General features: G+C 43.1%; 1 protein-coding gene across 2 annotated transcripts in view; it reads left to right on the plus strand.

The window, feature by feature from the left end:
- Positions 1 to 21,959, plus strand: part of LOC144115794 (uncharacterized) — a 59,876-nt gene that overhangs the window by 21,709 nt on the left and 16,208 nt on the right. The window contains exons 2-4 of one of the 2 annotated variants that reach the window (XM_077650287.1): positions 8,767 to 8,881; positions 15,769 to 15,902; positions 18,412 to 18,507. In XM_077650287.1, the coding sequence (XP_077506413.1) occupies positions 8,767 to 8,881; positions 15,769 to 15,902; positions 18,412 to 18,507 (345 nt within the window). Of the gene's footprint in view, positions 1 to 8,766; positions 8,882 to 10,400; positions 10,556 to 15,768; positions 15,903 to 18,411; positions 18,508 to 21,959 lie in introns of those variants that run through there. The other variant, XM_077650288.1, reaches the window with a different exon arrangement.

Genomic DNA, 21,959 nt, shown 5'->3' on the forward strand with positions numbered 1-21,959 from the left:
AATATGTTTGATATTCGATTTGTATTCGAAAATTGATATTCGTGAATTTCCGAATATTCGAAAATTCCCTAATACTCGCCAGCGATTGTATACTGCGCATACTTTCATAAATTCGACCGTGGCAAAACCACAATATCTGGACAAATTAGCCAATAATCGAGTAAAAAATTCCAGGAAAAAATACAGAGGTCGTATCCACTTCCTGCTACGCCGTTTATCACGCGGACCGACCGCGTCCCGACGTCGCAAGGCTTCACCTCGTGAGATGTTCCCCAAGTTGGCTTTCCCACATATCACCCGTGCTGCGAACAAGATGGCCGACGGCCCGCTTCGAGCAATCGCAACACGAAATCGCGCTTTTTTTTTTATCCTTTGGTAATACGTTACGTATTTAATGCCCACATCCGAAGAATGTATCCTGTCGCCTTCATAACTCTCCGATTGTGACTTCCACCATCCCGTTTTGTAAACTACGCTATGCGGGAAAGCCTACTTGCGGAATGCCGCGGGAGCCTCCTGAAGGGGCGCGTCGAGTAGTCACAATAGGGCAAGCGGTCCTGGTAAAATCCCGCCTATTGCATGGTGCATTGTAACCTGCACACCTCTTTAGTGGGCGTAACGGCAGGCGTGACAACGATCGGAAGGCTTTGTCGCTAGGGCAAAAAAATAGCCTGGCTGCGTAGTTTTGGTTTGTGAGCTTCACCGCTGCCCCACGGCAACTTCAAATGCCGGTCCGCGCATTCGCCGATAGTCCAATCCCAGCTCCGCATGGCTTAATTCTTTTTCCTTTTTAGAAATTGCCTCGCCGCTCCGACGCCGGTGTGTGTTCCCCGGCCCCTTGCTTGCTTTTGTATTGTTCTTCCAGCACTCCAAAACGGGTGGCTCGTCACGGGCTTACAGGTGTTAGCGCGATGGAGCCGCCTCATAAGGCCTTACTGCATCATCAGCATTTTCGGCAGCACTTTTCTTTTTTTTCGGGGGAGGGCACCGGCAACTTTATTAGGCCTTCAGATGAACCGGGCATTTCTTCCGGTCCTTTGAACTCCGAATGAATGAGGTTTAATAGTCATGTTATTTTTTTGTTGCCAGTCTTGTCATTTCATGGATTTTGTTTTGCGTGACCTCATTATAGTTTGGATACTGTTATGCTGTCTAATCAAGTAGTATAAATTTCTGTGCACATCATGTTTGTTGGTACTGAGGCAGTCTAGTTTTGTTTATTTTAGTTGCAAAGACCTTACACTATTTTGAAAAAAATAATGCCAACAAAACGTTTGCTTGCTCATCGTTTTCTGAAATTTTTTTGTACTGAACAGATATTCATTTCGATATTCGAGGCCATTTTTTCTTCATATTCGTATTCGATTCGTATTTGAAAATTTCAATATTCGCACATCCCTAGTAGAAATCAATGAACCGTTTCTTACAGATAGAAGAACCATGCTCACAAGCTCATACATTTTAAAAATGCGTTCACTGCCCAAACACCTATGTTACCCAATAGTCACAAAGTGCCCATCTAGAACATTGTTTAACAATAAGCTGCTCGCTATCAGGCCACTCCTCCTGCGTATTGAAGAGATGTGCCAAAACCTCGGCGTACTAGATACATTACCTGACATTGCTTGGAGACGAGATCCACTGCCTCCATGGTACAATTTTCCTGCAATCTATGATCTCACTCTTATTCAGTTCGATAAAAAGCAAACCCCGCAATAACATATACTACAAGAATTTCTTTGCACTCGAAGAAAAATACAGTAGTTTTACGCAGTTTTATACAGATGGTTCAAAAACGGACGTTTACGTAAGAAGCGCAGTGGTCCAACGGAAGTCTGAGAAAACAGTAAGACTTCCACAGTGCTCATCCATCTTCACTGCAGAATGTTACGCAGTCTGTGTAGCCGTAGAAAAAATAGAAAACGAAAACCTCACCAACAGTATTATTTGCACAGATTCCCTCAGTATACTTACAGCTCTGCACTCTAGAAATGCAGTCACTCCGATTCTTGGTGACATCATGCAAAAGGTAGTAACAGCGACAGCTCGGGGACAAAACAAAATTCTGCTGGGTTCCCAGTCACGTCGGAATAAGAAGCAACGAGAGGGCAGATTTCTGCACTGGTAAAGCTCGTGGCAAGGAAATAAAAAAAGTAAATATACCTTTTAAGGATTGCATAAACTTAGTACAGCGTAAATTAAGAGAAAAATGGCAGTCCGCATGGAACGGCGAAGTGAATAATAAACTACACTTGGCAAAACCGGTAAATTAAATCATCTGTTCAGCAGGAACGTTTTAAGGAAGTGATTTTATGCCGTCTTCGGATAGGCCACACGCACCTTGCGCACAATTTCCTGCTAACAAAACAAGACAAACCTGTTTGCGAATGCGGAGATGACATTACTGTTAAACACATTTTGTTTTCATGCGTGAAACTTGAAACACTAAGAAAGAAGTATTTTACTCAGTTTGATAATGAATGCATTCCTTTTCATCCAGCACTGCTCTTAGAGGATAATGCCATTGTTAACATACCTTCCGTTTTTAGCTTTTTAAAAGAAGCAGGGGTACTTGAAAAACTATATTTTGAACCATTGGTTCACTTTATTGCATGGTACACCTCAGCCAGTTTCTCATTCCTGAGAAGAAGGCTGAGGCTTTTGATTTGATTGGTTGGAAGCCTCAGGATCCTTGCCCAGTCAAGGATAGCCGCTGAGGCTACGTTACCTTATCTGGGGCTTTTACCATTAGCTATTTCCAGATTTCTTCTTCCCTGTGTTTTACCAGGCAGTTCAATATTTTTAGGCCGTCTGCACCATCGACGATTTTTTATATTCCTAACATTCTACAGAAAACCATTTCTATACCTTGAGCTTGGCGCATGATGGCCTTAGCTGCCTATGTGCCATAAAACCCAACACAACACAATACCTTCATATCTTGAGCAAGTGTGGGACTTTCTTACAGTAGTTTAACATGGAGAACTTGACTTGGCTTTGCAAGGATGCAAAAATGTTTCCCCTTGTAGGGAATGGGTTTTGTCATGACTGCTGGTATTGTCATGACTGCTGGAATGGGTATTGTCATGACTGCTGTGTTGTCATGACTGCTGGATTCAGACCAGGCTTTAATCACCTCAAATTGACACCCTTGCCGTCTGCTTTCAGTGCTAGCACTATCAGGGACCGCAGTGGTGGCCGAGTGGTTGAGCATCCGCCTCGCATGCGGGAGGTTCAGGCTTCGATCCCCAGTGCCGCCGGGTACCCACCGGTCATACAATGGGTACAAGCATTCCCTTGCCCTGGTGCTCGGCTTGTAAGGGGTGAAATGCTTGCAAAGTGGTTCTTTGACCCCACCTTGAGTAATCGAAAAATACCTTGTGCCATGGCGCTCTTTGGCCATAGACGCCCTTGCTCCATAAAAATCCATAATCATCATCATCGTAGCACTATCAGGGATGCCGATTTAGCATGGCCCGCTGCCGTGACAGAGCCTCCTTGTTCCAGATGCTTAAATTCTTGCTCCACCTTGTCTCCACTGGGGTCTGAAAAACTGTGGTCATTCATCCGGTCGACTCTTGGCTTGTCCTGTTGTTCTTTCAGTGTACCACAACCCGATGTGAAAAGTCTTCAAACTCCTGGAGCATTTCCAGAACTCTGCCTTTGATGCCGCATTCCTCCACTTATGCTGAGTTTACTTCACATTATAGCAAATCAGATGTGATCAGCCTTTGTCTGCCTACGAAACTACAGTAGACTCTCATTAATTCAAGCTTCAAGGAACCAGAGATTTTTGTTTGAATTATCAGAAGTTTGAATTGTCAGAAGTGCTCCGTAATGTGGACCAAGACTAAGTGTGGTTTGCTTTATGGACATGTATTCATACAAATAGTGCTTTGCAACTATTTCACTGTGCAAACGTAGCTTAATGCTTTGGCATGACATAAAATATGGGTGAAAGGCTCTGGTGTCTTTATTCAGTCAACAGTTTCTGACTGGTTGTATAATTGAAAAAAAGTTACCAATAATGCATTGGTTTCCCAATAGAGTAAAACCACATTAATTGGGACCTCAAGGAACCAAAAAAAAAAGGTTCGAATTATCTGAAGTTTTGATAATCGAATGGCTACAAAAAAACCTTTCACAGAGCAGTTTTACAATGCAGCGAACTTAACTGATGAAAAGATAAGCAATGGTCGTCTGCTTTTTACTGAAAACTCTGGGGCAGTGATGGTTTTTCGCAATTTCGTCATGGTGTACTGCATGCCCACTGTCATGAAATCAAAGCAGAGATGGTTCAAAATAGTAAAGCCTTCTGCAGCCTCCTTCGCAGGTGTGGCGCAGTAGCGGTAGAACCTCCACACAGCAAGCAGCTCGTGTTGACCATGTGGAGGGAAGAGAGCTGAACATTCATTTGCATTTGCGCCAAAACAGCGTGGCACCTAAAAAAAAAATACCAACGCACTTCAGTCAGCATTTGAACAAGTGCGCAGCTGGCCTTGGCTGCTTGTGGTGCAACCGATAGCCAATGTCATTGTGGATTGGTAGCGAAGCTTGGAAAATGACATTATGCTGTGACTGTCGACTCCAATCGACATGGCCTCCGTGCGGACCGCATCTGAGTTATCGGAGTGGAGGGGGTCGAATTTAGAACTTTTGCAGCGCCGCAGAACTCGTGTATATAACTTCAGCCGTTGCTCTTTTGTGTGCCAAGAGTGCTGGAGCAAGCCAAAAAGTTTGAATTCAATTAATTTATGAGAATCCCCGGCACTAATTGAGCAACTTTAAAATGCATTGAAAATATAGCCAGCCAACCAATGTTTTGAAATTTTTTTGAATAACGAAAAGTTAGAATTCTCAGAGTTTGAATTGTCGTGAGCCTACTTTAGGTCTTTTTCAGGCAACTGCCAAGAGTGCCTACTGACTTGTAGTCTTGCCAAGGTGCACATCAGCAGCAACAGTTTCCTGTGCTGGTATAGTTCCTAATTCGTAGTTTGGATTTGAGCGTGATGTCTCTCTTGATTAGCCTTGGTAGGTACCCATGTATTGGTTGAAGGTGTCATTGTAGATGAGCAAGACAGGAGATCCTGAATCTAGCTCCATCTTTAAAGGCACTCCATTAACTGTGAAGGCTACTGGGGGTGACTATGTGTGCAGAGAATACAAGTGCAGTAAGAGGTCGTTAATTTGGGGTGTGCAGATATTCGGTAATTTTAAATATTTTGCCGAATAGTAAAGTATTCGGTATTCAATTTAATCTGAGTGTTTGGTGTTTGAAATCTCAAATTATTCGTCTTGAGCAGATAACGTTTCTGGAGTGCTTGCTTCATGTGGTTACAATTCAGTGCACTCCGGGATGGCACTGTGGAACGCGCCCAGCCAAAGCCCTGACTTGCTAGGTGTCCACGCCGCATGCTTGTGCACCCAAGCCAGTATGTGCATGTGAGTGGCAGCAGACACGGGCAGGTGCAATTGTGGCGCTTAGACCTGTACCTGCCAGATATCTGCACATCCGCGCTTCCGCAGGACGAGTCTGAGCTGACTGCAGCTGCCTCTGCCGCTCTTTGTGTGAAATTTGCTAATTAAGCATGATGGCGTGGGTACAGAGGGGAGCTAGAACGAGGCACGTGGAGATGGGTGTCTCTTTCCGACGCCTGACAAAGGGTGGCTTTGGGGCGCACGGTGCATACTCCTAGAAGGTGTTCATGGAGTCACCGCTTAAAAGCAACAGGTGTGCAATTACGCAATTGCTGTTAAGAGCAGCAGTTGGAGGGCCCAAAGATAGGTCTCATATCCCACAAATATGTCGGCACCGCATGCTAGTCGACTCCCCCATTTTCTGATAGCAATTTTTGCAGGAAGTTGACACAGCTTCAGTGAGTTTGACAAAGCTTCAATGCACTTTCTCATTATTTCATGAAATGGCTTTGTGTGTTAGAACAATACGTGATTTTGAAAATGGTTATTGTGCTGTACAACTTTTTTTTTGCATTCCAGAAGTATTCCAAATATTCACTTCAAAATTCTTCGAAGAAATTTACTATTTGCTTCAAATTCGTTTCAAGCCAAAAAACTACTATTTGCACACCCCTATCGTAATTCATCTATAGTTAATTCATAAATCTGGACAATTAGCACTGCTGGCGCACAAGCGCCACCGCCTCTTGGGGGCTCCACTGCTGCCACGTCGCTCCTTCAAAGATACTGGAGAGGCCGTTACCATTTTGAAGCAGTTCTGCTTTGACGCTCTCAACAGTGTGCATGCAATAAGACATTGAAGGAAATGTGAAAAATATTCAGTGTTGCTTTGTTCTTATCTGAAAAGCAGGCAACCGTTGCCCAATCTTTCAATAAATAAATTTGCGTTGATGCAAGCAGTTCTTGTCAGTTTTTTCAAGGTTTGTCTATAATTCCAACATTGCATAATTTGAGCATTTTTTCGGTCCCTTGAAATTCGATAATGATCCTTTACTGTAGTGCTTAGGTAGCCTGCTGGTCGACTGCACAGTGCGACTTTAGTTGTGGACTGCTTCTTTACCTTGCCTGCACTAGGCAGACAGCAACATGTCAGGTGACCTACTTTACCACACTTAAAACACCTTGTGTTGATATGCTTGCAGTTAGACGATCCGTGATCTCGAGAGCCACAGTGAATTTAGGGCCTTGGCTTTGTCCTGATGCCCAGGGCCTGCTTTTGCTCCTTGGCTTCAGTTCTTGCACTTTCTTTCCACTTGGCCGTTTTTATGTGCCTTTTATTGTGGTGCTTAACATGGTTTGCCATACCCACTTGAAGGGCAGAAGTAGATTTGTCAATATGGCTTTTTTGTAGCTCACTCGTGCTGTGTTCCACCACCTCCACTGTTCTTACAAACACAAGAGCTATTTCTAGAGTGGGCTTTTTTCACCACCAACTGTTGTGACCATATGGCTCTGTTATAAATCTCACTCACAGAGTGGTCTGTCAGCGTACAGTTGAGACCTGTTCTGAAGTAAAACAGAAAGTTGAGTCAGTTGGTACGTCATCTTGGTATAAAATAGCACGAAAGACACGGACAAGCGATGAGACAAGCACTTGTCTAGTCTACATGTAGTGTTTTGAAGTCGCTGTGTTCTATCTTTTGCCAAAGTTCTAAGACAAACACCACGATGGTTTCATTCTTAAGCTGTATTCTTGTGTTGAAGCAAAAAGCTTTCTGTAATATTGTTACATGGCACCAAGCCGAAGAACTGGGTGTGATGACAGATGGTGATGATATGATTTAATGGCGGTGGGCTTAGCACGAGCGCTCCTGCCCGCTCCACTGCCCAATTCGTCGTCTTCAAGTCCGTCACGTGACCGGGGGCCACGCAACGATCATCCTGATCGCGCAAACTAGAAGAATGGCAATGACGATGAAATGCAGGACGCGACAATGGGCGTGGCAAAAGGGATGAACAGAGAAGAGATGAAGGGAGATGAAGAGATGAAGGGCTTTCCATCACGATGAAAGAGATGAGAAGATGATGAGCGGGTGAAGTCAGGTCCACGAAGACAGAGCCACTGGTCGCCGGAAGCCAATGCCGAGGCCTGTGGACTCACCTAATGGCAGGGGCTGGGGTGCTGTGTTCTCGTGTGGGCAGGTGGGTCAGTTGGGCCTCTGGTCTGTGGCGGCAGTCTCAGATCAGTGGGGTTGTAAGTCATCGTGACTTTAGGTCTGGGCTTGAGGCAGGGCGGAGGAGAGCGTAAAAAAGGGAAACTTACACGAACATGATGGAAGTAGAATGTGCTTCAGAAGACATTTATTTCAACACAAATACTTTGTGTGAATACTGTGAAAAAAATGGGCAAACACACAAAAAAGTTGAAAATCTAGGAAAGGTTATTGGCAAGACAATATGTCTTGGAGAAAAAGTATTAAAAACATTCTGGAACTTGCAAACGTTTCCAGTTTATTATTAACTAGCCACCAAATGTTTAAGTTTGTATCACAAGAAATGTTCCGGCTAGAAATGTTTTTCTGATACTACAATAAAAACACACCATTTCCAAAGTGTGTTTGATAGACATTTTCTGCAGTGACAAAAACAATGTAATATATCAAACTATAGCTTGATAAATGTACTTTTCAACATTTTTAGTTTACTTACAACCAGCATCATGCCTCCACGAGATTTCACATAACCAAAATAGCCACACATTTCACGTAGCCAAAATTTGTGTTATAAAATTTCTCTAAAAACTATTGCTTAAGAAGAAAAATTTGGTCAGCCAAGGAGCAGCAACTGAGAGACACTTTTCCATAGTTTTACGTTTGTTTCGAAGCCACTCGTGGCAATTGCAGAGGCCGTAAAAAAACCGAGTGGCAAACTTGTGCTGGTTGGCTTCTCCGCAAAGCACTTTAGCATGCTATGGTAGCTGAATCTCAACTTCAAAGGTGTTTAAAAAATCACCGCCTTGCGAGAAAAATACAAACTACTCAAGAAACTCACAGTATAGTGTCTAAAAAACAAACTAGATAGTGCGAAAAGTCCTCAACGGCCCTGGCAGCGCTGAAATCATGCTTCGAATTCGTCGACCACCAGTAATTGATGCATAGTGGCATGGTAACAAAAGAGTTAATCGCACACCACTGCGCCAGCAAGGGTATGAGGACTCCCAGGGATCGAGGAATGTAAAGTAGAGGATGACCTTCTGCATATATAGGAAGTAACCCATTACGCTGTCGCGTCATACCCTTAAGGCGGAGCTTAAGTGTCCCCTCCAATTTTTTCTCTCCTCTTCTGAAGGGATCCTAACATGGAGAAAACATTGGATGTGTTTTGTGACTCTGTGGCATGGCTCACAAGAGGAGAATTCACTGAAAAGGACCTTGAAGAAGCCAAGCTAGCCTGCTTTGCAAGGGTGAGTGGAAAGAGTAGTGTTGTGGTGCTTACTATGTACTTAATCTGCTTGAGATTTACTGAATTCCGTCTCGTTTGCACTCATTCCTCTTTGTAGATTCTTTCATCAGTGTAAATGTCAGCCCTAGCTGTTAAGTATCGAGAAAGTGGTGACCAAGTATACCGTATTTACCAGGGTAATTTGTACACTTTTTTTTCTTAAAATTCAAGCTTCAGAAAGGTGGTGGTTCGCAAATTACGTGGAGATTTAGTGAACACGTCCTAGAAAGTGATGGTAGGACTGCACGTGTGGCTGAGTAGCAGCGAACAGAACAGCCAGTGGCTTGGCAGTTTCGGTTTCTAGTGCGACGCACGCTCCGGAGGTTCCCGAAAGGAGGTTGCCAGAAAGCGACTGCTGGCGCAAGGGGGCAGGTTAAATGGCATGCAGTTGACTTTTCTTTACTGGAAGCAGTTTACAAACGAAGTGCTGACTTTCTTTGAAACCACTAACTCGCCTTTCGCAGCCACACGTGATGATAATCTTCTGAAGCCTGCCTCGTGCACACCCGTGTGCATTCTAGTCTGCTTGCACAGGAGGGAGCGCAAAATATGCGAGTGAGAAGTTCATTTCTATAAATCCGCGTAATAAATTAGGGGTGCGCAAATTACGAGTGGGCGGAAATTACGTGAGTAAATATGGTATTTGCATCAGGAACCTAAGCCACACAGATACACCTATTGTATACTCTGGCTGCCATAGCAGCTGTCTGGCCGCTATGTAGTAGTGAACACCCTTTTTTTTTTGTCCTTATGAATTTTTGTCTGAATATTTAATTGTATAAGTTTGCACATTCCATCCATTAAGTGCATGCTTTTCTTCTGTGCTTGTTTAGGCAATCCTGGGTGCTCAAAATCAATAGCTGCTTTCTTTGTGGCACTGGGAAATGAGTCTTATCTGCCGTTGAAAATGCAAAACATCAGTGGTAGCAGAGCCAGAAGCATGTGAACAATGACTCAAGTAGGGGTGTGCGAAAAGTACTTTTACAGAACGAATCGAATACGAATTCTAGAGAGTTTTAAAATAGCGTATGAGCGCTTACGTATGCTAGACGCAACCATTTAGCGGGAGGTTTCAGTGGAAATCGCATAAGCACATTTAGTTTATCGTATGCCAACCTGAATGCAATGATAACGCAGGACGCAGTGGCGTCATCCAGTGTTAAAATGTGAAAATATTTTGTGACACATTTTTCACATTTAGTCAAAGTTATCCAAGTCGTATCGTGTAGATAGCCAGTTCCATGGCCAGTTAAGTCTAGTCAGGGCCCAATTTCTTATGGGTATCTGAACCGAGCTAGGTTTTTGATAATGTCATGTTGAGTTCTTTTGGGCCCTTCTGCCTACTGCCGAAATGACTGCATTTGGCAAGGCTACCTTGGCGTAAAAATCCAGATCAAGGCAATCCACAGTCGGTGGTGTCTTGTTACGGTTAAGAACTGCACATTCGTTACACAGAATCAAAAAGTGGGCAAGTTTATTCCTCATTCGTTATGCTGTTGCCGAGGGGAGGCAAAGCGAATATCACGTGTCCGATTTGAGTGCAATGAATATGCCTAAAAACGCAATAACATTGACGAATTCTCTCCAAAGTGGATGACGTGGGCACCGCCATCTTGACAACGCCATTTTTCCTAGTGTAAGCAAGAGCATGCATGCTAAATTAAAAAAAAAACAGGGTACGTAACACGCACGTACGTTAAACCTCTATTTGGAATAGCGTTTGGCACGTGCGCAATACGAAGGATGCTATTTTATAGCGCTCGCTATCCCTTTGTGTATGTCTGCGTATGTTATACTAAAAGTCTCTAGTGTAGCTTTGCTACGGCATCAAATGTGACTAGTTTAGCTGAAAACCAAATCGAATACAAATTGTATAGTGAGAGAGCTGAATCAGATACGAATAAAATGTTTTGACGAATATTTACTGCTTGTGCGAATAATCAGTGAGCAGTTTTAAAGAACAGTGAAGCGCTGCTTTCGCAGTTATAGCTGTATTTGTTAAAAGACGCAATACTGATCTTGATTTGGGGAGTCGCAACACGAAGTCAGCTTATTAACTTTATCATTGTCGCGTTATGCTGATGGAAAAGTACCTTTTGCTGTTGATAATAGAAGATAATAAAATAGTGCCAGGTCTTAGTGCATGAGACGGGTGAGAACTTGAGTATGAGGCATGGCCTCCAAGGTTAGGCATAAAGGCTGGGCTTGCTAAACCTGCCTGGGCCTTGCTGTGTCGTCCAGTCTCTGAGGCCATGTATGAGGATTACAAACACCGCCACACGAATGGACCTCACCGTGGCACTGAACGCTCCATCCCACACATACCGATCACGGCAGCATGTTAACGTGGTGTGTATGGTCCCTTTTTTTTGAATAGTCATGGAAGAAAAATATGGCAGGACTTACTCGGACTTCGCGCCAATTATTTGACAAGTATTCAAAAACTTGAGGGCATATTCGATTCAGTTCTAATAATTTTGAACATACACTATTTGATTTATTTTAATAAGCAAATACGAGGCTATTTGATTCGGCATTCGAAATTTCCGAATATTGATGCACCCCTAGACTCAAGTTATTTACAGTGCCCTGGAAGTATACCTTGAGGCCACTGCTCTTACTTCAGTCACCAGAGTAGCTTGCAGGTCATAGGGCTTTGCTGTGCTGCTGTTTTCTATATGTGCATGTCCATACACTTCACCTGTTTTCAGGGTCTGTCCCATCCATGCAACAGCAGCACCGTATATGGTGGCTGGCTGTGGCTCTGGAGGTCCGGTGGATGTTCCTTGCAAAGCTTGAGCATGGGTTCATAACTTTCTGTTAAGGCTCAGTGCTGGAACCTGTTATCAGGCTAAGCTAAAGCTTACCTCTGCATATGTGTAGTGACCTGAAAGCATTCACCATTCACTTTTATGTTCCCTTTACAATTTTGGAACATTGTCACCAATGCGCACTTGTTGCTTGTGCTCATAGACACCCTAAGATGTGTGCGGATAGTGGTTTCTTCTCTCCATAGATACTCTCGACTCAGTTTGGCAAGCTCAGCCAGAAACCAGCCACCAAGTGACAAAGGGGGGTGGTGGTCGTTTAGTACCCTGCGTCCGCCTGTCACAAGCCAGAGAATGGGTCGGAGTCAGGTTCACAAATAAAACAAACTTTATATTGAAAAGAGAAGGTACAGAGGAAATTCTAATTACTCGTAAGAACACTTGCAAAGTAGCATGTAACAGAGGCTACAGTGCAAGAGAGATGTTGCCACAACAGTGCACTGAAACAAGTGAGAGGCGAACACATAAACACAAATTGTTCACTGGGCTCTGCGTCAGTCTGACGACTGGAGGATCACCAAGTAGCCATCCCCAAGACTGGCACACGCTCCCTCGCTGGTCTGTGGCTGGGTGTCAGAGGCGTTGACCCAGGAGTCATGTGGGAGTCATGTTTGTCGCTTAACACCAAGGCAGGCTCGCACCCACACATAGCATCCACAATACAATCGCTCTCTCACCCTCCCGCCGATGCTTCAGTCGTCATTAGTCATGCCCTCGAGAGAGGTTTCCAGAAAGCTCGAGTCATGTTTTTTTTTTACCTGGCGCTGCTACGCGTGAGCAAAGTGGAGAGGGCATCTCGATGTACGCTCAAGGTTACGTGCTTTCTGTTGGCAATGAGCAAAATTTTCTCCAAGGCTCTTGAGTCGTCTGCGGCGCGCACGACCGAGATCCCTTCCTTGCTGCTCCGGCTTCCAAATGTGCGCCGATTTTTTTATTATTATTATTAACAAACATACAGCACAGTACAAGAGGTGGACATGAGAAGGACAAGAAGCACCTAATTACTAACTTCCAACTGTTTAATATAAAGAAACGAGCATAATATATAGGTACCCTCTGACTAGAAATACAGTAAAACTTCATTAATTTAGACTTCAAGGGAGTGGAAAAAAAGCCCGAATTATCTTAAGGTCGAATCGTAGAATGGCTTCAAAAAAGCTGCCAAAAACTGCTAGCATGATAATTAATTTGTTTGGTGAAAACTGGGCAAGGATTGTCTGCTTTTGAAATGAAAACTATGCGGCATGAATGATTTGTTGCAGTCCCGTCAAATGCCTTAATGCATGTACACACTATCGGAAGCGTCAGCAGCAGAACTGCTCCGTATGATGCGATCGAGTAGTGGTGCAGCCTCCTCATGAGCCATGGCGTTGCACGTGAGGAGGTTTCACTGCGCCAACAGCAAACAGCATGCGACGAGCCTACACTTTTGGCACACTGGAGGAACGGAACAATCGCTCAGACAGAAGCGAGGAGAGCGCGAATCTGCTCTGGACTGGTGTGATGCTTTGAAAAATGAATATAAAAGACCAGCAACAAGTTAACCCGCCTTCTAAATGGCCACAGAGCCTCCATGTTAACAATGTGCAGCTGAGCTTTGCTGCCTGGCTGGCTGGTGCACGGCTGAGAGTCGCCACGAAACACCAAAAATGAAACTGCATGGCTGCACTATTTCTCGGCCTATATGTACTGGCCTTCTCACGCATCTGAGGTGCACGGGGAACAAGGCCTGAGGATAGATATTTGGACGATTGCTAGCTGAGCTGGTCATACCTCGACACGGTGCCCCTCTGGAGCTTGTCCAAATTAACCAGTGCAAGCCCTGCAGTGTCCAAATTAATGAGCATCCAAATTACATGAGTGTTCTCTGTGGGATTTGGAATTTCTAAATTAACGGGGGTCAAATTAACAAATTAATGAAGTTTTACTGTAGCGTACGTGGAGTTCCACAGTGTAAATAAAAAAAATGGCCACCCAGTTTGTTTACATTGTAACAGTACTCCCAAAGGCATTCTTTCAAGCATCTTTCACTGTGGCCCTTGTGTTTTCATTCACAGGTCAATTAACTACTGTAGGAGGCTGATTCTGCATATTCAACAAATGTTCTCTTGTGTTTTATTGTATATCCAAGCTTGTTGTTGGGGCTCGGCTTGATCATTCTGCACACACTCTATAGATTATTGGGTGCAGGAAAAACAATTCTAGCATTTGCCTGTGACATTCAACTGACCTGTGAACGAAAATACATAGTGCCATTAACCTTTGTAATGTTTGTTTCTTCATCTTCTGTGTCAGAAGTGCTGGCATACGATGTTATCATTTTGTTGTTCACTGGAGAGGTGGCCAGATTTCTCTGGAATTATTGTAGCCGAGCGCAGCTTTTTCTGCAGTGTTCAAGGTTGTTGCAGATGTTGTAGGCACCTCGTTTCAAAATCTCTTTGTCACCTTTTAACTGAGCGCAGCCGAGAGCAGGGATGATTCTTTTCATTGACAACCACTGGTCATGCTGCTGTCACCACCGTCGAGCTTAGTTCATTTGAAGGCACAGGTTCGCCCTGTAAACAGTTTCCTTTGAAAGCTTTCAGTTGTCTTCTTGATTATGATGCAGATTTTTTTCTTTGGCGCAAGGGCAGCTTCGGCCAAAGAGCGCCATGACACAATGTGTTTTCCTATCTACTCAAGGTGGTGTCAAAGACCCATTTTCCAAACATTTCACCCCAGTTAATTCGACCACCAGGTCAGGATAAAGCTTGTACCCATTGCATCATCAGGGGGTACCCGGCGGCTCTGGGGATCTTACCCCGCACCTCCTGCATGTGAGGCGGAGGCTCAGTTCACTAGGCCACCACTGCGGTTCAGCTCTCTTCTTCCTGCCCGGCTTCCATCGCCACCACGTGGCATCTGACGGAGATGCCGAAACTGGGAGGCACCTGAACGATTACGTTCGGAAGTATTGTTACAGTCTGAAGAAACAGAGCGGAGGGTTTCTTGATTTACACTGGATGGTGTGTGGTTGTGGTCTAATACAATTTTGGAAGTGCACTGTTGTCGTAAAGAACAGTGGCCAGCTACACATGAGAGGATCAAGGCAGACAACGTCAACAGTTCAGGTTGCCCATGTGCATCAAAGCTGTCATTCGCTCTCACTCACAAGGAGCTGCAGTATGCGCGATATAATTGAAATTTGACTTCATGAATGCGCTTTGTTTGGCTATGGGTTGCCTGTATAGTATTCAGTTTTTCCCTTCATAATAAACAATTAAAATTTAATGATTGTGAGTCTTGTGTTGTGCCATAAGTTTCAGATCACGCTGCATCAACTCACCCAAATTGCCATCTTGATTTCCTTTCGCACCGGTAAAAGAGGGTTGCCGCCGTGGTGGCTCACTGGTTATAGTGCTCCACAGCTGACGCGAAAGATGCGGGTTCAGTCCTGGTCTTGGCAGCTGCATTTTGATGAAGGCGAAATGCTAGAGACCCGTTTACTGTGCGATGTCAGTGCACATTAAAGAACACCAGGTAGCCGAAATTAAGCCCTCCACTGCGACGTCCCTCATAGCCTGATTTGTTTTGGGATGTTGAACCTTATAAAACCATAAAACCAAAGTAAAAAAGGGTGTGCGGTGTACCATTTAGTGCTGGATGTCTTTGGTGTTTTCTGTGTCCACACAAGCTGATAAAGTGGCAATGCTTTCTGGAGTCTTACTCTTTTGATATGCCACATATTGTCTGTGTCTTAATGCATGGTAATTGTGCAGTCCTTATTCAGCTTGCATGTAGCACAGTTGAACTTTGGAACACCTTCAGGTGCCTTCAATTGGCTTGCCTACTTTAATCATTGCAGTTATGACTAATGGGTTTATGCAGCTGTCGTAAAGGGTAATGGGTTTATGCAGCTGTTGAGGAAATCATTACTAAATCTTTCTGTGATGGTGACAGAGGTATAACTGCTGTGTGGATGGAATTTCATTGTGTCACTTTGGGCTGTGTTTAAGTGGTGTCATCATCCTGGTGAATCCAGGTTGACAAGCCCATCACCCCGGGTGACTGTGGAGCTGCAGCATTTCTGCATGGAATCACTGATGAGATGAAGCAAGAGCACCGACAGCGATTATTTTCAAGCACCAAAGATGATGTCATTGCAGCAGTCAAGAGGTGCGTGATGAGCAACTAGAAGCTAGAGAACTTTCTGGGAACTCATTGTCATATTGCTCAGAGGATTGTTGTATGCATGTGGAACTGGTGGTAGCATGAGCACTCTACATGTGTTTGCAACGGTCCAGAGAATGCACATTTTTATTGTTCTGTGTAAGAAATGGCAAGGTGTGTACAAGGTATTCACATTAGTACTTAAATCAATCTCTCTCTAAGAAAGTGTCTCAGTTTGTGAGAATAACTCTGATGTGATAGTTACAACTCAAAATCTTTCTCTTGCGGGGCTGTTGCTTGCTTTAACTCAGGGGTTCTCATACTGGGTTCTGTGGAATCCAGGGGCTCCTTGGAGTGCTTTTTGGGCTCCTTGAGTACCTTAAAGGGGGATGTGGTTAATAAAATGTCCAAATTTGTCATAATTTTCAATTTTTCAAATTTTTTTTGCGAGTCCCTCAGGTCTTCATTTGTCTCGTAGCAATGCGTAGAAGTGAGAAAAAAATGTTTTCTTTATGCATGCTTGTTGAAAATTGTGAGCGAATCACATTTCTGGTCGCCTCCAGGTCCCTAGTGCATCGTGGATTCTGAGGCTTTCTTTATTCTTTATTCAGTAATTACCCCGCATTTCCCGAAGGTGTTACAGCAGGGGGGTTACAAATTTGCAAAAAAGACATCTTCATTAGCAGAGCACACTTGCACTTCCGATAAGTGATTCCACTGTTGCACACTCTTGACAAAAAATGAATTGGCAAGCAAGTTTGACCTGGCATGGTACTCTCGAATTTTGCAAGAACGATCATGTCATTTTGAAACGTAAAAGGGCTGTTTAAAATAAATTTCCCGATTTATGCCGGTTCTATTGTGAAATATTGAGTAGAATAATTTTAGCTTTAACTTCCCGCTACGAGAAGCAAGGGATTCCCATTGCAAATAATTTTTCATTTCCGTACAACTATCTCTTCGCCCGTACCTTCCCAAGACAAACCTTGCTGCCCTGTTGTGGATTCTCTCTAGCTTGTCAATCAACGATTGCTGTGCAGGGCCCATACAACACAGGCATATTCCGTGATAGGTCGCACACACGGCATGAAAGCGGTTTTCTTGACAGATTGCTGCCATCTTTGTACCATTATTTATCACAGTGAAAAGGAGAGATCAGAGCTTTCACTGGTCGCAATGGTGCATTTCTCTGACCAGAATCAGAGGCACTTTTTCTTCCTTAAAAGGGCCCTGCGACATTCCATGAGTGATACGAAACTTCTAGCTTATGTCACACTTATACGACCAGTCTTGGAATACGTGAACATACACGCTTGTACGACCAGTCTTGGAATACGCGAACGTATCCTGGTTCCCTTACACTAAAAGATAACGTTAGAGCGCTCAAAATGGTGCAAAGCCGTGCAGTTTATCTTCAACTGCTATTGTCATGCACATTCACCCACGCAACCTTAATAATCAGCAGGCCTTCACACGCTGTCCAGCCGTGCTAAATTACATCATCTCAATTTTTTTTATTTATTACTTAATAACTCATTAATGATGTCCTCTACAGACTTTGTTCATATTAACCATTGAAGAGCTACTTGACACAAGCATTGCACTCACCCTTGAAGAACTTTTTGTTTCAATAATACCTTCCAATGTTAATTTTTTCCACAAGTAGTCAGAGATTGGAACCACTTGCACCCATCAGTTACAGTTCAGCCTACTGTGGACAAATTTATCAAGCTAGCTGAGAGCTCTGCTCTCACATTTGCTTTGGCATGAATCTGATTTTTTTTTCTTTTTTACGGCTGTGCTCTTTTCCAATGTATTGATGATATTCAAGTGCCATTCTTGTTTTATGACTTGAGTCCCTGTTTGTCTATGCCACATGAGTTCCCTGTGTATCATCCTAATGTTAAGCCTCAAACTTTCGTCTGTGAAACTGCATTGGTATGCCATATGTTCTTGTCCACTCCTGTAAAAATCCTAAAAAGGGCTTGACAGTATTCCAAAGTAAAATAAAATAAGAAATGAGGCAATGATAGAGGCGAACAAGAAAGTAAACGTTAATTTTGATTTTCTCAGCTAACACTTTTTTCCTGCATTTTCTATCACTCATTCTTTTTGCGTTTCATAACGAATGGCAGTAGAATGATTCTGATTTTTGCTGATGAATCTTGAGACATTGAGGAGTGCAATTGCATTATATTGCTTCTACAAATTATTGCAGGCTATTGCAAGCACAATGTGAAAAAGGACTGTCCAAGCATGACAAGCCTCTGCTAGATGTTTTCAATTCTGGTAGCAACAGTAACATGTGTGATACAAGTGGTTACTGCTTTGGCATTATGGGAAATTGTGTAACTCCATGATTTTGTTAATTAGCTGAAGGTGCACTATTGGGATATGTGGTTTCAACAGTTGTGGAGGTGGTATTGTAGTTCTGCTTGTATTTCTCTTGTCAGAACCGTTTACAGGTTCATCTGTAACACTACAGTATTCTTGATTTCTCTCTCTTCCCACTTAGATGTGCCAGTGAAGGTGGCTGCACATCAAGTGTTGCTGTTATCGGCCCTGAAAACAAGTTCACAGAGACTGGGAGACACTGGCTCGTCCACAGAGAGTAGGTGCCATTGTCCACAGGATATTTAAGGCCGTCTGCTTTTTTGCACCCAGGTCTTGAAAATTGAACTCTCACATCCACAGGTCTACATTTGCGCCTATGTGTTAGCTTTAAGGTTTGTTGCATTAATTTGTGCCTTCCTTCTTCCTTTGCCAATCACCTGTCAGCTACAAGAACAACTGACAGCAAATTTAATGCTGCCACAATGCTGTGCCTCTCAACCCTAGACATTGTAGCGTCATAGCAACAGCATTCTGAAGGAGGCATCAGAAAGAAGTAATGTACTGCTGTTCAGTTGTGTCCTATGTGAAGAGCTGTACACATACATGGGTGATTTTATTCTTCTAGTTTCTATTCCCGTTGAAATCAGCAGCTGTAGAACACATTGAAGAGTTTTATCTGGAGGAGACCAAAGCACATGCATAGCTGTGCTGGAGTGGAGGGCTGTTCCAGTTTTACTTTTATGAGTTTGCTGCGTGGCAGTGTTTTTCAGTTTTATAAACTTGCAGAAGGATTGTGCTGTAGTTAATTTTTTTTTTTACATTTTTTAGCAGTTTTAGTGTCATAGACACTGAGTTTTTTAAAAAATTGACATGTAATGTCTTTGCCAAAAGTAACCAAGCCATGGGGTTTGTTTCTTAGCTGTGTAGTGGAACGTTTATGGCACTTCTTAAGTTCATAATCTGCATAAGGTAAGGAGAACTCTTATTCACAACTTTCCAGATTTTTTTGTCTTAAGAGATGCTGTGCGGGCTCCATTATTTGGCTGAGAAGCAAACCGTGCTGCCTGGTTACTTTTGGCAAGGACGGTACATTTTCCCTCATCGCATGCAAGGCAGAATGTTGCTGTGTTGGTCACTGAAATGTCCTGAGAGTGTTTTTTATGCTAATAGGCCCACGATTATGGGAGACTTCACAAGTATGAATGCACATGGATGTACAGAGTTGGTCAAAAGTTCCCAGGCCATAATGGTCTGCTTTCGAGCGCTATACTCGGGTAGTTACAACACCCACAAAGCCTCCCAAAAAAAAGAGGATGGGAGAAGTATCATTCTCAGCTGTGAGAAACTTGATTCCTTTATTGCTGTCATAAGGGGCAGAATATGTCACTGAAAAGCAGACCCTGAGGCCTGGGCACTTTTGAACAACACTGTACATAGCATTCTAAATGCATAAGTAACTTCACAAAGCTTAATAAACTTCAAGTGCTCTTAGGTAAATATTTTTCCAATTTAACCTTGACTTGCCTCAGGAATTTTTAGAAGCCAGCAGATAGAAGGGGTAGACGATAATGACAATTGAGCAGTATGGTGTTGTAGTTATAGTAATGGTAGATTCTGGTAATGTGAGGTTGTTGTTCAGGTGTTGTTAATTTGGCCTTTTTTTTTTGTCATAGTTGAATTGTGCTCAAAGGTCCCAGTGGGCAGTCATATGCTGGTATGAAGGGAATAGCTTATTAATTCACTCTCGAAATGCTAAATTCTATTTAATTCAGTCAAAGAATTGGCTGCTGGCAGTATAAAAAAGTACATTGGCAGTGCCAAGTGCAAAAAGTGTGTCTTGAAATCTTGTACTTAAGAGTGCTGTTCAAAGAGTGATGATCAAAGCTAACACTTACAGTTGTGAATTAAGCCATTCAATGCATATGTGAGGGGCTTTGTCACAGTATCCGAGACATCATTTGTTGCTGTAACGTGACATACTTTGGTCGAAAGTCAGTTTTGGCTTCGTTTCCTTGTTCTTACAATTTTGTAATTGTTCTCCGTATTATTTTGGAACACTATTCATCGCACCTATGGTAGGAAGGTCCAAGAGATATAATGTGATGGTCTACTTAACGTTTCAAAAATCCTATGGAGCTGGCCTTTAACAACAAAAGCTAACAGAGCAAACTACAGAAGGCTTCGAGACCATTGACAAGCACTCAGTCGCAAAGCTTGGAGGTCACACAGCTATGTAATATAGTTGCCACTGCCGCTGAACCCAGAGATAAAACCCCACCCCCTTCTCCGGCCTCCAATGATGCACCTCCCATGATGCTCGCAAGCTGTTTTTATAGCTTCTCCTTATCTCCTCCAAAGAGGCAGCCTTGCAGGTTTGTAGCTTATTGGTATATAGCATTGCGGGTATGTAGGCTTGTTGGTGCATAGCCTTGCGGGTGTATAGCCCTGCTGGCTGTGTACCCAGACTTCCCAGTAAGAGCAGAGCATTGTTCAAATTATTGGTGGCAAAACCAATTCGTGTTCAAATTTCCAGAATTAAATGACCAAGTCGTATAGTTTGAGTTGCTTGAAAATTCAAATTAATGAAGTTCAAATTAATGGGCATTCACTGTATTAAATACCTATTACTGGCGTTAGGATATAGGCTAACAGTGTTACTCTTTTCCACTGCTTGCAGCTAACAAAGAAAATGCGTATGCTCACTTTGTCTTCCAGGGCCTAAAATTTTTAGGAGGCATTTTAAGTGAATAAAGGTGCTTTTTGATGGGAAGCTTAAAATTTTACTTGCTGTTTGAACTACTGTACTTACTTATTGTGCTGTACTTTGTTCCAAGGGCTCTACCTTTCTTTATTTCCCAAATTTATATTAGTATGGACGGATGGAAGGCCATGTGTAGGCACCAAAACTGTCCATGCCAGTGGTTCTCAAGTGAGGTTCCATTGGTCTTTTCTAGTATTTAATGCTATTTCTGGGTGATTTCAAGCTTTTGGTCTATGGTGAAGCCTCGTAGCTTTTTTGCAGGATGGCATGACCTGAGGGAACCTTCTGGGCTTCTGCAAGTCATGCATTTGAATCGAAAGTATATTTTGTGTGAAAAGTGTTGTGGCACAACACATGAATGAGTTAGTGAAATGGTCTAGTGCAGCATTTCTGTTTATCTTCTGTGCATGTCCAGAAAACAAGTTCAGTTGACTGCCACAACTAGTGGCATAATCTGTCCCTTGTCATCATAACACTTTCACTTCCTCTTAGATTTCTCAGTGCTTTACACTGATACTTAGGGAAAACCAGTGCACTCACGAGGAGGGCACATTCACTCAGAAGTGTACATTCATTCATACAGCTGAGTGGTGTTATTCAAGCTGTGTAATTTAAGTGTGCTCCTCTCTTTTTTTTTTTTTTGCGCTGCTGTGTGCTGTGTTGTCAACACATTTATGGTTTAGAATCACTAGTTCTTTTCATATTCCTAGATTAATGTTCAAGAAAGTTTGATAAATTTGTAATATTTAAATTGTAATGCTTTTACACTGGGGTCATTTTTGTTGGAATGTGTGTTGGGTTTAATAAAGTGAAACCTCGTTATAGCGAACTGGTTTTTAAAAAATCCTAAAATAGTTCGATATAGCCGGAAATTGTAATATAAAATGTCGCCAAAAAATTCGCAATGAAGAAGCTAAATCTAGTCAGCAAAAGAACGGCATCTGCTGGAGACATTTTCCGTAGCTTTA

Source organism: Amblyomma americanum, chromosome 1, assembly GCF_052857255.1.
Source record: "Amblyomma americanum isolate KBUSLIRL-KWMA chromosome 1, ASM5285725v1, whole genome shotgun sequence".
Lineage (NCBI taxonomy): Eukaryota > Metazoa > Arthropoda > Arachnida > Ixodida > Ixodidae > Amblyomma > Amblyomma americanum.